The following is a 15,804-nucleotide window of genomic DNA, read 5'->3' as shown; positions in this document are numbered from 1 at the left end:
ATGAAACCACCTTGCAAAACAGGAGATAGCTCACACATCCCAAAGTCAGCACAAGCAACCATACGAACAAAATTCAAATATGGGTAAGAAGTTAGATTATGCTAAAGGTGGGATTTCAAATCAGAGCACAAAAGGATGATCATTTAATTTGGAGGGCTATCTGGCATTATATGTAGAAAAAAAACAAAGTTACATCCTTACCTCACAATATATTACCAAATAAATTACACATGGATTAAGGCTCTAACTATAAAAAAAAATTTTTAATTAATAAAAAATGTATGGTATTAAGGTCAAGAAGGCTCAGCAAGGAAGGAAACTCAGAAGCTACAGAGAAAAAGACTGACAGATCGGACTACACAAAAAATTTAAACTTCCATTTGTATGGTGACAGCTACCATTAGAAAAAAAATGAAAGAAAATGTATGAAAACAGAAACAGACTCATAAATACAAAGAAAAAACTGGTGGGTGAATAGGTGAAGGAGATTAAGAGGTATAAACTTCCAGTTATTAAAAAAAATCAGGGGATATAATGTAGAACATAGAGAATATAGTCAATAATACTGGAATATGGTGATCAATGGTAATTAGGCTTCTTATGATCATTTCATAATGTATATAAATGTCAAATCACTATGTTCTACACGTAAAACCAATATTGTATGTCAACTATACCAATAAAAAAAAGAAAAAAATGTTTTGCTGCTTATTGATAAAGGGTTGAGACTCTGGGGGCACCTGGATGGCTTAGGTGGTTACGCATCTGACTTCAGCTCAGATCATGATCTCATGGTTCATGGGTTTGAGCCCCACCTCGGTCTGTCTGCTGTCAGCACAGAGCGGGCTTCAGATCCTTGGACTCCCTCTCTCTCTGCATGTCCCACATTTGCACTGTCTCTCACTCAAAAATAAACATTTTTAAAAAAGGGCTAAGACTCTGATAAACCCACAGAAAAAATGGGAATGGGCAAATCACAGAAGAAATACAAATGGTTAATAAAATTTCATTCATATAACGACTGCTGAGTAAATGGGACGTGGCCAGCACTGTTCTAAGGTAGAGGGAAACAGTAGTGGACAAGATATCTGCCCTTGTAAAGTTAACATTCTAGTGGAGAGAGACCATGATCACATAAAGCAAACCTAAAAACAGTGATACATGCTTTGTATAAATTAAAATAAGGTGAAGCAACACAGTTGCTGGGTCCCTAATTCAGGTTGGAGGTCAGCAAAGGCCTCTGTGAGGAGGTGATATAGAAGTTCAGATTTGAATAATAGTAAGAGGTCCTAGCAGGCAAAAAAGCAAGGAGAAGGCTATTGTAGGCGGAAGGCCTTATGTTCTGGTGCAAGAATGTGCTTCCTACCCACTGGCAAGCTCACCAGAAGGACAACAGGGATGGGCTAATGTTGCTGGAGCAGAGATTTGAGAGTCAAAGATCCAAGGGGTGAGCAAGGGGTTGGATCATGTATGGGATGCAAACCAGAGTAAGGAGTTAGGGTTTTGTCTTCATGCAATGGGAACATGAAGTGATCAGTATTTTAAAGACACTGTTGTGGCTTGTGTGGAGGATGGGCTGGGGCAGGGATGCACAGGAGACAGTGCAGAAAAAGCATCAGTGATGTTTAGGGAGATCTGGGACTTCACTGTGGTAGGTTAGTGACAGAAAGAAGGGGAGGATGCAGGGTCTGCGGGTGGCACTGACGGGCTCCACACTGGGCTGGGAGGTTGATGAGAAGATGATGGATGAATGGTGGGCTGTTCACTGAGGTGAGGACCCAAAGGGTGTGGATGCAGTGTGTGTATGTTTGGAGGGGCTGGAATTGTGTCCTTTGGCCGGTTTAATATGAGATGCTATTAAATATTCACATAGGTATGTCAGGTTGGTGGTCAGGGCTAGAGGCACAGAGGCCCTGGCATAAGTACGGTTCTGAAGCCATGGGGACTGGAGGAGGTCACACAGGAAAGACGTTCAGATGGAGGAAGGAGCCCGGGAAACCCTCGGGGACTGCACACTTTAGAGGTTGAGCAGAGAGGGCAAAACAGCCATGGTGCCTGGGCAGCAGCAGCCAGAAAGGTAAGAGAAGTAGCAGCACAGCATGTGCAGGAAGTCAAAGGAAGAAAGGGCTTCAAGGTGCAGGGGCGTGGGCAACTGTGTAATGAATACTGCTCAAAGGTCAGCTAAGGACAGAAAAGTGACATTGTAATTGGCCAGGTTTTTTTGTGTACAAAGGAGGGTTTAAGATGACATGATCAGTTGATCAGACATACATATGCTGAAGGAAATAAGCTAGTACAAGCTGGGATACTGATGTGAATGGGGTAAAGGGAAATGCAAGAGATAGTCCTTAAGGAGGGGCAGGTGATGACTCCAAAGTCTAAGTGGAGGGTTGGCTTTGACAAGAGGGAGGTCTCAGAGTCTGGGGACAGAGGTGGATGGGCAGTGGTTTGGATAGGAGTTCCTGGCTAATGGCTTCCATTGCTAGGTAAAAATCAGACAAAAATATGTACACCACCAAGATGAACTCTAATGTAAACTATGGACTTTGGGTGTTTTGATGATGTGCTAATGTAGGTTCATCGGTTGTAACAATGCACCACTCTGGGTGGGGGATGTTGATAAAAAGGAGGCTGTGTGTGTGTGTGTGTGTGGAGCAGTGGGAGGTTTATGGGAAGTCTTTGTACTTTTCCCTCAAGTGTTCTGTGAACCTAAAACTGCTCTAAAAGCAAAAAAGTCTATCAAAAAGAAAAATGAAGTATAGTCATCAACTTGGGGATGGGCAGTTGGGGTGGGGAGAGGTTCTAAAAAGAAAGGAAATGAAACAATAAATGTAGAGGGTGGAGGGTGAAGTGTTGAGATTCCTTTTGAGATTTGTGGCCGTGAATCTAAGATCAGTCAACACATTTGTGGGTTTTTGTCCAGTTGTTCAAGTGCTCAAGTGCCAGTCTCTTCAGCACAAGCAGACAACAGACAGATGCATTTCACCAGGGGTGGGGGTTTTGATGGTGGGTAAGGAAATGGTGTGTGAGGGTGGTGAGGAGAGGGAGTCCAGAGTGTTCGCAGGAGAGTGCTGGCAGTGCTGGACTGTGGGACTGGGAAGAACTGCTGGGGCTGGGTGGGGGTGGGGCGGGTGGGAGGTGCCTGAGGAGAACTAAAGTTCAACCTCACCAGTGAGGGGAAACGCAAGGTACCACTTCCTGTCAGGTGCAAAAATTAAGCAGATTCGTGATGCTCATTTTGTCAAGGGCTGGGAAAAGTGCTGTTTCATCCACAGAAGTATAAAATGGTACAGCCTTTCTGGGGGACGGTTTGTTAGCACGTTTCAAAATTATCAGAGGGAATTCTCTTTGACTCAGCCATTTCACTTCTAGGAATGTGCTCTACAGCAACGCTCAAACAAGTACACAGGATATGTGTACAAAGATGTTTACTGCAGCTTTAGTTGTCAAAGTGAGAAGCCAGGGTCGACTCATTATCTACGACAAGGGATGGTTTCCTGCATTCTGGTGTATCTTACAGAATCCCATAAAGTCAGGAGAGAGGATGCCACACACAGTCATGTACTTTTAGTTTTATAAACATGCCATCCTCCTTCCCCATCTTCCTTACCCTCACTCCTCCCCAGCCAGGAAGGCTTCCTGGTGCTCACCTGTGCTAAGGTTCTTGCTTGCTTGAGTGACCTGTGCTGATCCTTCTCAAAGCACATCAGGCTGTGCAGAAACTGCCTTCATATATGTGTCAGCCTTGCAAGGACTACATAAATGTTTGTTCCAGATCACAAACCTTACTGTAGTGGTGGGCATTAGGTGCTCACACCTGCTGTACTGGGCTTTCCATAGAGGAAGTCTGCTGTAACAGAACCAGGAGGGTAACTACTCCTCACTCTACCTTCCCAGGGGGAGCTGACCCCAGATCCAAGGGGATAGATACTAATTAGTTATGGTCACCTCCAGCAACTGGTGCAGGAGGATGGGTGTGGCTTAATTAAATTTTCAGAAGGGTCTTACTCCATACTTGGGGATGAACTTTTTCTTTCACCAGATGGGAACCAGAAAGCCTGACCCTTCGGTTGTTGCCTATGGCCTACCCTATGACCACAGGAGGACCAACTGATGTGGACAGGATGACAGAAAGGATGATGGGGTCTTGATGACACCATTAAGTCACTAAATAAACCAACTCTGAAGCCAGCATTCCCTCTGGCTAAGTGAGAAAATAAGCATCCTTTTTTTAAAGCCAGTTTGAGTTGGGTTCCTTCTACTTACAGCCCAAAGCATTCTAACTCCTATATACTTTGCTGATGAAGCATGTTGTAGTTTATTTTAAAATATTAAATGTTCAGTAAAATCTAAGTTTCTAATACAGACCCTACATCTTTTTTTTTAATATATGAAATTTATTGTCAAATTGGTTTCCATACAACACCCAGTGCTCATCCCAAAAGATGCCCTCTTCAATACCCATCACCTACCCTACCCTCCCTCCCACCCCCTATCAACCCTCAGTTTGTTCTCAGTTTTTAGGAGTCTCTTATGCTTTGGCTCTCTCCCACTCTAAAGACCCTACATCTTTCAGCTCTACAAGATGTGTCTCTATCCCTGGTTTACCAATCAAGTAGACTTTCTTTTGGAAACATCCCCTTTAATATCTGTTCGTTTTGTCTGAGTAATAAAGTCATTTGTACTTACCAACCTCCTTCCTCTATGGATTTCTTTCTTTACTGACTCCACATCAAAACTTCTGTCGTCATTACTTGGATCATGGTCCTCACATTCCACAAGTGCTGAAGAATACAGCTGCAGATTGGGAAAAGAAAAAATTCAGAATATGCTCAAAGTACCATTGAGAGCCACAAGTCATAAAATGGTATCGAAAGTACTCACTGGGGGTGGAAGATGGATTGGGGGTATAACAGTGACCATCTTTTGGGGTGTATAAGCAGATCACAAGCCACCCTGCCTTTCTTTGGAAGGATCCCCAGGCATGTTTTATACTGCATAACCCTGACCCCAATGTTTAAATGGACCTGGTTAGGGCCCTGACCTGAAGCTGGGCCAACTGGATTCCCTACCCTGAGAAAGTGGAATAGACTCTAAGCCACACGATAGAGAGTAAGCCAGTCTGCAAAGAGGAAAACAAAAATGAGGGCTAGAGAGGACATCATGGGTTCCTGATGGCTTTCTAGCTACTGTTTCTTAGACATGCTTGTGTGTCTGCCTTCAGGAGCCATGAAATGCCCCTGAAGTCTGATTAAAGAGTCACTTTTATATAGAATATTACTGGGCAATCAAAAAAGAATTATATCTTGACATTTGCAACAACATGGATGGAACTAGCGTGTATATTATGCAGTGAAGTAAGTCAGAGAAAGACAAATATCATATGATTTCACTTATATGTTGAATTTAAGAAACAAAACAGATAAACATAGGGGAAGGGAAGCAAAAATAAGATAAAAACAGAGAGGAGACAAACCATAAAAGACTCTTGAGTACAGAGAACAAACTGAGGATTGCTGGAGGGGTGTTGGGTAGGGGAGGGGCTATATGGGTGATGGGCATTAAGGAGGACACTTGTGATGAGCAATGGGTGTTATATATAAATGTTGAATCACTAAATTCTATTCCTGAAATCATTATTACATTATATGTTAACTAACTTGGATTTAAACTTTAAAAAAAAATTTGAAAGGCAACTTTTATGTTTAGGTTGGCTCAAGTTTCTGTGTGTTACCTGAAAACAAAAGAATCTAACCTATCTCTCAATTGAAGATCAACATTACACAATGCAATCACAAAGCAATCTATAGATTCGATGCCTTCTCTATCAAAATACCAATAGCATTCTTCACAGAACTACAACAAATAATACTAACATTTGTATGGAACCAAAAAAGACCCCAATAGCCAAAGCAGTCTTGAGAAAGAAGAAGGAAGTAGCACAATCTCAGACTTAAAGACACATATAATAATCAGACAGTATGGTACCAGCACAAAAACAGACATATAGATCAACGGAACAGAAATAAACCAGGAGACCACAGAAATAAACCCATGATTATATGGCCAACTAATCTTCAACAAAGGAGATAAGAATATACAATGGGGAAAAGACAGTCTCTTCAATAAATGGTGTTGGGAAAACATGGCAGCTACATGGAGAAGGATAAAGCTGGACCACTTTCTTATACCATATGCAAAAATGAACTCAAAATGGATTAAAGACCTAAATGTGAGACTTGAAACAATAAAACTTCTAGAAGAAAACATAGGGAGTAATCTCTTAGACATCAGCCATAGTAACATGATATGTCTTCTTTCTAGATATGTCTTCTTAGGCAAGGGAAACAAAAGCAAAAATAAACTATTGGGACTACTCCAAAATAAAATGCTTTTACACAGCACAGGAAACTGTCAACAAAATGAAAAGGCAACCTACTGAATGGGAGAAGATATTTGCAAATGACATATCTGATAAAGGATTAATATCCCAAACAGATAAAGAATTCATATAACTCAACACCAAAAAAACAAATAATCTGATCAAAAATGGGCAGAAGACCTGTAGAGACATTTTTCCAAAGAAGACATACTGATGGCCAACAGACACATAAAAAGATGCTCAACATCACTCATCATCAGGGAAAAATAAATCAAAACCACAATGAGATATCACTTCACACCTGTCAGAATGGCTAGTATCAAAAAGACAAGAAATAACAAGTGATGGCAAGAATGTGGGAACAAAGGAATGCACATGCACTGTTGGGAATCTAAATTGCAGAGCTACTATGGAAAACAGTATGAAGGTTCCTGAAACAACTGAAAACAGAAATACCATACGATCCAGTAATACAACTACTGGGTATTTATCCAAAGACAATGAAAACACTGATTCAAAAAGATATACTCACCCCATGTTTACTGCAGCATTATTTATAAGAGCCAATACATGGAAGCAACCATAAGCAGATGAATGTATAAAGAAGGTGGTGTGTTTGTGTGTGTGTGTGTGTGTGTGTGTGTAATGGAATATTACTTAGCCATAAAAAAGAATGAGATCTTGCCATTTTCAACAACATGGATGGACCTGGAGAGCATTATGCTAAGTGAAATATCAGACAGAGACAGACAAGTACTATATGATTTCAATGATATGTGGAAACTAAATAACAAATGAACAAACAAAAAATCAGAAAAAGACCCATAAAGAGAGAATAAACTGGTGGCTGCCAGAGAGGAAGGTGGAGAGGGCACAGGCAAAATGGGTGATGAGGAATGGGAGGTCTAGTCTTCCAGTCATGGAATGAGTAAATCCCAGGGATGAAAGGCACAGACTAGGGAATATATGTAGCTAATGGTATTGTAACAGATGGTAGCTACAGTTGTGGTGAGCACAACATAATGTAGAGTAGTAGAATTACTCAATATGTTTACACCTGAAACACATAACACTGTGTGTCAACTACAATTTTTTTTATACTTCAATTTAACGAAAAAAAGCATTAGGAAAAGGTAATGAAACAAAAAACAAACAACAACAAAACCAAAGCCAGGAAAAAGATTAATCCAAAGTTCTAGACCTCTATATAAAAAAAAAAATGTTTGAATATTTCTGAAATTCATAAAAAATGACCTGAATAGTTGGAGATACTCTGTTGATGGATAGAAACACTCATATAATTTTTCCCAAATTCAATGGAATTCCAGTTAAAATTCCAAAAGGAATTTGTGTGAAACTCATAAACTGACCCCAAAATTCAAAGCACTAAAAAAGAGCCATGGCTTATCATAAAATTATAGTAATTAAGACAATGTTGTACCAGCTGAGGGATAGGCAAAGTGACCAATGGAACAGACTAAAGAGCCAGAAACAGATATGTACACATATATCGTTAGCACACTGGATAAAAGTGGGGGTTCTAGAAGTAGACAGGCCGGGTAAGAATCCTGGCTCAGTCACTTACAGCTGCATGACCTTGGGCAAGTGACTTAAACTCTCTGTGCCTCAGATGTCTCATCTTTAGTTTGGGCATAATAATGATGCCTACCTCTTGGGGTTGTTGTAAGGATTAATAGTTTAATACAGGTTAAGCTTCCAGAATATTACCTTACACCTGGTGAACACTGAATAATAAGAGTTATCATTATTATCACTAAAATCAATGACAAAAGAACAGATTAGTCAAATAATGCTGGGAAAAGGGGTTAATCATATGACAAAAGAGGAGATCCCTACTTTACACAGTAGTCCAAATAAATTCCAGTTGGATTAAGAAACTAAATGAAAAAAGACAAAATTTAAAATTTGGGGGGGGGGGAATCTTAGTAAAGAAAAGAATTTCTTAGTGAAGAACTCCTACAAATTATAAAGGAAAACAATGATATATTTAACAAGGATACATTATAAGGCTCTGAAAGGAAACACCATAAATTAAAAGCTAACATATATAATAATGCATTAGCATCTATTTATATACATATAAAAATACACTTAAACAAAATCAATATCCCAAAGACAAAATGTGGTCCAGCAACACAAGTCACAGAAGTGACAAAAAGATCTGTGCATAAGCATAGCCAAATCTAGAAACTGCAAATGAAAACAAGAGACCATTTCACACCCATCAGAGAGGAAAAAATTAAAATTTCATAATATCATGTATGGCAAGGAAGACAAGAAATGAATTTGGTGTCATCCTTTTGGAAAGCAATTTGGTGCATGTAGTGAGGTGCAAAATGCACCCTCTGTGTCCACCATTTCTGGTTTTTGCTCTGTGCCCTACACCAGAGAAATTCTCCCGTGATTTAGGGGACTTATACAAGGATGTTCATGACAGCTGGTTAGTTATATGAAAAAAAGTGGAAAAACCTAAATGCTCATTCACATGAGAATAGTTTAATAGTGGCAGTCACAAAAGAATTCTCTAACATTTAAAATTAAAGACTTAAGAGTGAAATTTCTCACATGGATAAATCTCAATAGTTCACAGAAGCTGGCTGAAATTCTACAAAGTCCAAGAACATGTAAAACCTCATCATACCTTGTTATAAGCACTTAAATATACATGGTGAAAACCAAATCTGTGATGGCAATTATATCTCAAGAGGGATGGTGGGAGGGGAAGAGAGAGAATTAGAGAGTCCTTAACTATGTTTTATTTCTTAAAAAAAAAAAAAAATCCAAGCTAAAGCAAATACAGTATGATTTTTCAAATCTGGGTGAAACGTCTATGGGTATCTATTATATTTGAAATATCTCATTAAAATATCTTCAGAGAAGCTTATCATAATTGTGTTCGATCAGTTATAAATACAGCTAAAATGTAATCATAAGGTGGTAAGATCTGAAACAGTTTAAAAAGTTAGGAAATTTGCTTCCCAAATCCCCACTTAAAAGCCCAAACCATGGCCAACTCATCATTCTTTGTCTCCAAAGTACATTATCTATATTGGTACGTCCTTCCCTAAAAGGACTCATGTGTTTTCAAGTAACTTACCAAACAATTTTCATGAGCAGCTATAGTCTCTTTTTTTGCAATGTATAGGACACTATACTCGGAGTCTTTGGGGCAGAGTGCACATGTCCTTTTTTCCATCTTTTCTGCAACCTGAAAGACACCTATAAGTAACATCCTTGATGAGAAATGGAAAGGTAGAATTTCTTGGTCTCCATAACTCTTCCACCAGTCTTAAAAGTAGAAGGCAGGGCACTTGTTTTTATGAGAGGTCCTCAACTACTAGAGAGAGAAAAAAAATCGGGACCCAAGTGGAAAAGCAAGTTATTTTGTATTTTTTTTAAACGGCTTAATGAATGGAGGGACAATAGTTAATGTTCATTTAAAATGTCTAAACACGTGGAAAACTTTGTTCAAGAAACAACCAGAGGGTGCCTGGATGGCTCAGTCAGAAGACCATGCAATTCTTGATCCCAGGGTTGTTTGAAACTCAGGTTGGGTGCAGAGATTACTTAAAAAAACAAACAAACTTAAAAAAAAAAAAAAAAAAAAGGAAAGAAACACAACTAGGAATTTATTTTTTTTTTAATTTTTTTTTAATGTTTATTTATTTTTGAGACAGAGAGAGACAGAGCATGAATGGGGGAGGGGCAGAGAGAGAGAGAGACACAGAATCGGAAGCAGGCTCCAGGCTCTGAGCCATCAGCCCAGAGCCCGACGCGGGGCTCGAACTCATGAACCGTGAGATCGTGACCTGAGCTGAAGTCGGACGCTCAACCGACTGAGCCACCCAGGCGCCCCACAACTAGGAATTTAAATACAAAGCTCTCAAAACACTGCCTTGCCAATACTAAGCTCTCAATAATTATTACTATTATCATTACAAATCAACAAGAACACAATGATATATTCAAGAAACAGTGCTCTGCTCAACTGCCTGTAAACAAAAGTTTTAGATCCTGTGTCAGACTATACTCAAAAATAAATTTTGAGTGAATTAAAGATGTAAATGAGCAATGTGCTATAATTTAAATGCACTTAAATCTAGCATTATAATAACTTAGGAGAGAAAGCTACATAAAGGTAGAAAATTGATTTTTTTTTTTTTAAAGAAAGGAATGGAAGAAAGGACAGGAACTAAGAGAAGGAGAGCTAGGAAGAAAAGGGAAGAATAAACAGAGAGAGAAAGAAGCCATCTGTTCTCAAAACCCCACTGGCATGTCCCTGAGAGGTAACCTTCCCATTTGTTTGCTATTCATTTGGCCACAAGCATCCATTTAACAATTTTTTTTTTTTTTTTGCCATTTCCAATGCTCATCCTCTTTTTGATTTGGTTTTCTGTATTAGAACACACTTGTGTTTTTAATCTTTCAACTTTTAGTTTTGAAACAAGGACTTACTTTACCATTTAATGATGACAGTTTTAAATTTAGATGAGGTTGAGGCGCCTGGGTGGTTCAGTCGGTTAAGCCTCCAACTTCAGCTCAGGTCATGATCATGCGGTTTGTGAGTTCAAGCCCTGTGTCAGGCTCTGTGCTGACAGCTCAGAGCCTGGAGCTTGCTTCAGATTCTGTGTCTTCTCCCTCTGCCCCTCCCCTGCTCATGCTCTGTCTCTGTCTCTCAATAATAAATAAATGTTAAAATTAAAAACAAAATAAATTTAGATGAGGTTAACCACTTAAGGGGTTCCTATAAGTTGTTCCTAAAAGTTGTTTTTGTTATTCAAAACAAAACAAAATCTCTGAAATTAGATCTTGCATTTCACAAAATCATAGGACAGCACTTTTTTTTAAAAAAGGTTATTTATCTATTTATTTTTATTTTAGATTGAGAGAGTGCAAGTGGGAGGCAGAATGAGAGAGAATCTCAAGCAGGCTCCACACCCAATGCAGAGCTCTATCTCACAACTATGAGATCATGACCTGAGCCAAAATCTAGAGTCAGATGCTCAACTGACTAAGCCACCCAGGTGCCCTTAGAAGACTGTGCTTTGGAGCAGCATTTATCTCACAATCTTCCCCCCCCCACCCCATGTTTATTTATTTATTTTGAGAGAGAGAGAGAAAGAGAGAGAGCGAACGAACACAGAAAGTGAGTGGGGAAGGGGCAGACAGAGAGAGAGATAGAATCCCAAGCAGGTTCAACGCTGTCAATGTGGAGCCAATGCAGGGCTCAATCCCATGAACCATGAGATGACAACCTGAGCTGAACTCAAGAGTCAGAAGCTTAACTGACTGAGCCACCCAGGTGCCCCTCAGATGAGTTTCTTCTTTAATTTCTGTTTCCTGGATTTGGGTCCTAACTACTGAGGATAAAAATATGTAGTCCCTCTGCTCCCCACCAATCAAGAAAAAGGGGTTGAGACTGAGAGAAAACCTCATTTTCATTCATTTCAAACCACCACCAATTTGGGAGCACCTTTGGTAGGAGAGTCATTTTGCTGGGCACTCTAGATGGGTGCTAACAGAAACATAACGTGAGCCACAAATGTGACCTACAGCTAAAAAATTTCTAGGAGCATTGTAAAAAAAAGCATCAAGAAATGGGTGAAATTAATTTTACCCATTAAATAATGGGTTAATTAATAACAGGCTCTATTCAACTAAATGTATGCAAAATATTATCCTTTCAACCTTTAATTGAGATAATTAATTCATTCTTTAGTACTGAGTTTTGAAGCTTGGTGTACTTTGTGCTGAGTGTGTCTTAACTAAATAAGCCACATTTTAAGTGCTCATAGCCATGTGTAGTGAGTGGCTACTGTGGAGAACTGCATAGCAGAGGACACAAAGAAACAGGAGACAGAACTGTTGCCTGAAAGAAGCTAACAAAATAAGGAGATGAAATGCTAATAAGGAAAATAAAATAACAGGATAAATGCCACAAAGGAATATGATTGCTGAGTGGAAAATACAATACATGCTATGGATCCAGGGGAGTACGGTGCTCCCCTGTGGGATGGGGGATGGGGTGTTGTCAAGGACATGGGCCTTGAGCTGGTACAACCTGGAGACAGACAGAAAGGGGGGAGGCGGTGGGAGGGACACTGGAGACTATGTAGCGATGTGGGAAAAGGTCAAGAGGTTTGACCAGGGGCCAGAAAACCAGGATCCTGAAGGGGGAGGGAGTCTGTGCAGAGGAAGCTGGAAAAGAATTTGAGAAACAGATGTAGAAGACTGCCAGGAAGGATTTTTAAGCAGGGGAATGACATGATGAAAGCGTTGTTTTAATCAACTAAATTTCAATACAAAAACAAAAACACAACATGGGGGGGGGGAAGGGTATTACAAAGTTGCCAAATGGAGAGACAATGTGTATGTTTTTCTTGGTCTAAAATAATTCACATTATGGGGGGGAAAAGTTTTAAGCTTGATCTCGATACATGGAGAGAAATACTGTGCTCCAGAGTAGGAAGACGGGACATTATAATCCTGTCAATTCTTTCTCAAATTGTAGGTTTAATGTCATTTCAACTTAAATTCCAAGAAGGTTAAAGAACTTGGGGGAAAAAAAGTTTATTTGGAAGAATAAAAGGGCATGGATGGTGAAGGAAACCTTGAAAAGAAAATACAAGGGTATCTGGCTATCCCATCGAAAACCATACTATAAAGATACAACTAGGACAAAAGAGTAGATGACTATGTCAAAAGAAAGGATACAAAGCATAGAGAGAAGAATATAATCTATAATTATGGATTTAACATATCATAAGGCAATATGTGCATTTCTTCTCTGGCACTGATGTCCTCAGGACATTTTCTGTTGGGTTATTCACTATTTTCTTATTGATTTATGAGCCTGTTATGCATTCTTGTTAGTCGTATGTGTGGTCTTTTTTGTTTATAAAATGGACATACAGAATGTTTAAACGTTTTATTTGATAAAAAGGAGATATGACTTAGAAAACACCTCCATAGCCCTATTTTCTTCTAAAATTTTATTTTTATATTAAAATATTAATGTGAAATTTATTGTATTATAAAGTACGAGATGGGGCTCTAACTTATTTTCATAGTGGTTAGCCAGTGATTTAAATCTCCTTTTCATACATTTAATGATTACATATGTTTGGGTTTGTTCACATACTTCTATTTTGTTCCATTGATCTGTCACTTTCTCTGCCAATACCACACTTTATAATTTTCAATGTTTTAGAATACATTTTAATATTTGACAACATAATATACCATCCTAGATGGAAAATAAGGAAAAAAAAACCCAATATTTTATTCACCTCAGGCCCCAAATATACTTTGTTAAATACTATATTCTTTTTAAAAGAACACACAAACTGGATATTAAATTTATAAAGCACAGGCTAAAAAAAAAAAAAAAAGCATCAAATTATTAGTGACAAAATCTGGAATAAAAATCCCTAATAAAATAGTATGATAACATTTGATAGGCATGCAATGCTCCTTGTTGTATAAGAGCTAGGCATTTTCACACAGCATTACCCTTTCCTTGTGCAAAGCTGGACTTTTGGACAGGTGCACTGTGCAGGGCTGAGCTGTCAGGCTTTGGATACTAAGCATGGCCCCCTCTGTTTCCTTTGGGGACTGTCCATCTGAGTTGCATTCCCAAGTCTGCAGGCTTCTAGGGTTTTGGCACCTGGGAATATGGTGGTGGTAGCTACACCATTGCCTTCTGACCTAGAGTTTTGTCACTACAACCCCCAAAGTGGGACACGCAGGCTCCCCCTAATGGCCTTTTCTTGGTAAAACACGTCCTCCTCATAGTTATTCTTATAAGATCTTGGCTTTTCTAACTTGTTCATTCTTCCAGACTGGAGGAAGCATGTAACTCTGGAGTTGAGGGGAAATCACACTAGAGGCTCTTATATAGACAGGCATCTCTCACTATCTGAATGCTTGCTATGCATTATCCAAAACTCATGGACCAAATAAATACATTTGGATAACTGATAGTCCTCACCTTCTGAATTCAGGAACTGTATAGGTTCAGACAGTGAGGGATAGGAGTATTATGGGAGCTGGGCATTTTAGGGAAAAGTCCATTGGTCTCCATCAGCAGCTGACACTAAGAACAATGAGGATCGGCAGGGCTCCCCATGGTCCTTCTATTGTGTCTAGCAGGCCTAAGGACTCACAGAGACTGATCTGACAATTCCCCCAAAATTAAACTGGTAGTCAAGAAAGGTTCTACAGAATGAAGCTGCAGAAAAATGACAAGCCAGGAACATATGAACTCTGACTAACTCAAACCAACAGAATGAATCTCTGTCTCTAGGCCCATCTCCATCTGGAAAGGGATTACTAATGTCACAGCCTCTGCAGGGATGTCAGGGGTGTCTTCCAAATGTTCCTTTTCCCAGATATGGTCTTAAAGCCCATTGGACAAGGGAAATCCAGCCAGAGGACAGAATCTGGGGTAGCCAGACTGGATAGCCAAGAAACACGTTTCACCACTAAATGAGTGGATGATGGAATGAGAGTCCCTAATCTTACAATTCCATTTACAATGCCCTTTTGTTATGATTTATGTTCTGGACTGGCAACCGATGTATGGTGCTGGCTTGGAAACTTATTCCTCTTTTCTTCTTTGATCAACTTATCTATTATTGCAGCTTTTTAAGTTCTTCCATTATACATAAGATATGTGGGAGAAGTCAACTTTACCACTGAGTCCCATGACAGCACACCTGTAATGGATAAAGACCAAAACAGAAGAGGAGTGGACATTACCTAGAGGCTTGGTAATGGACTTGGAAACATAAATGTATTTGGGAGAGTCAGAAAGCATTACTGGGGACAGCTTTAGAGTGTATAAACAGGGGGATGCCTGGGGGGCTCAGTCAGTTAAGCATCCAACTTTGGCTTAGGTCACGATCTCATGGTTTGTGAGTTCGAGGCCCACATCAGGTTAGCTTGAGCCCTGCTTCAGGCCCCACACTGACAGTGCAGAGCTGGTGTGGGATTCTCTCTCTCTCTCCCTCTGCCCCTCATGGGATTCTCTTTCTCCCTCACTCTCTGCCCCTTGCTTGCTTGTGCCCTCTCTCTTTCTCAAAAAAAAAAAAAAAAAAAAAAAGTGTAAACTGGAATAAGAATGGGCATGTTGTGGGAAAGGGGTGGCGGACAGCCAAGGTGTAGGATGTTCAGTGGACTTCTTTAAGATATCTATCTCACAATCATACACAGGGATGACCCTCAGCAGGCACATTTGTATTATGTGACTCCATTTCCCTACGCACAGCTGACAGTCCCAGAGGACCTATCTGCCCAACTCTCAGATATACAGAATTCAGAACAGAAGACTTTAGTTCAAACTGGGCTGGTTTTCCTCCTTAGAAAGACATTCCCCATCAGCAACAGAATAGAAGCCAAGC

At 39.7% G+C, this 15,804-nt stretch overlaps 1 protein-coding gene across 1 annotated transcript in view; it reads right to left on the bottom strand.

The window, feature by feature from the left end:
• LOC125917753 (PHD finger protein 11-like) overlaps window positions 1–15,740 on the bottom strand; it is a 31,723-nt gene extending 15,983 nt beyond the window's left edge. Inside the window, exons 1-2 of the mRNA XM_049623862.1 lie at window positions 9,501–15,740; window positions 4,690–4,797 (exon numbers count right to left, since the gene is read on the bottom strand). Coding sequence (XP_049479819.1) covers window positions 4,690–4,797; window positions 9,501–9,635 — 243 coding nt within the window. The 5' untranslated portion in view covers window positions 9,636–15,740. The remainder of the gene's footprint in view (window positions 1–4,689; window positions 4,798–9,500) is intronic.
• Window positions 15,741–15,804: the final 64 nt, after the last annotated feature.

This window comes from Panthera uncia, unplaced genomic scaffold (genome assembly GCF_023721935.1).
Source record: "Panthera uncia isolate 11264 unplaced genomic scaffold, Puncia_PCG_1.0 HiC_scaffold_236, whole genome shotgun sequence".
Classification (NCBI taxonomy): Eukaryota; Metazoa; Chordata; class Mammalia; order Carnivora; family Felidae; genus Panthera; species Panthera uncia.
This window is presented reverse-complemented; position numbering and strand designations above follow the sequence as displayed.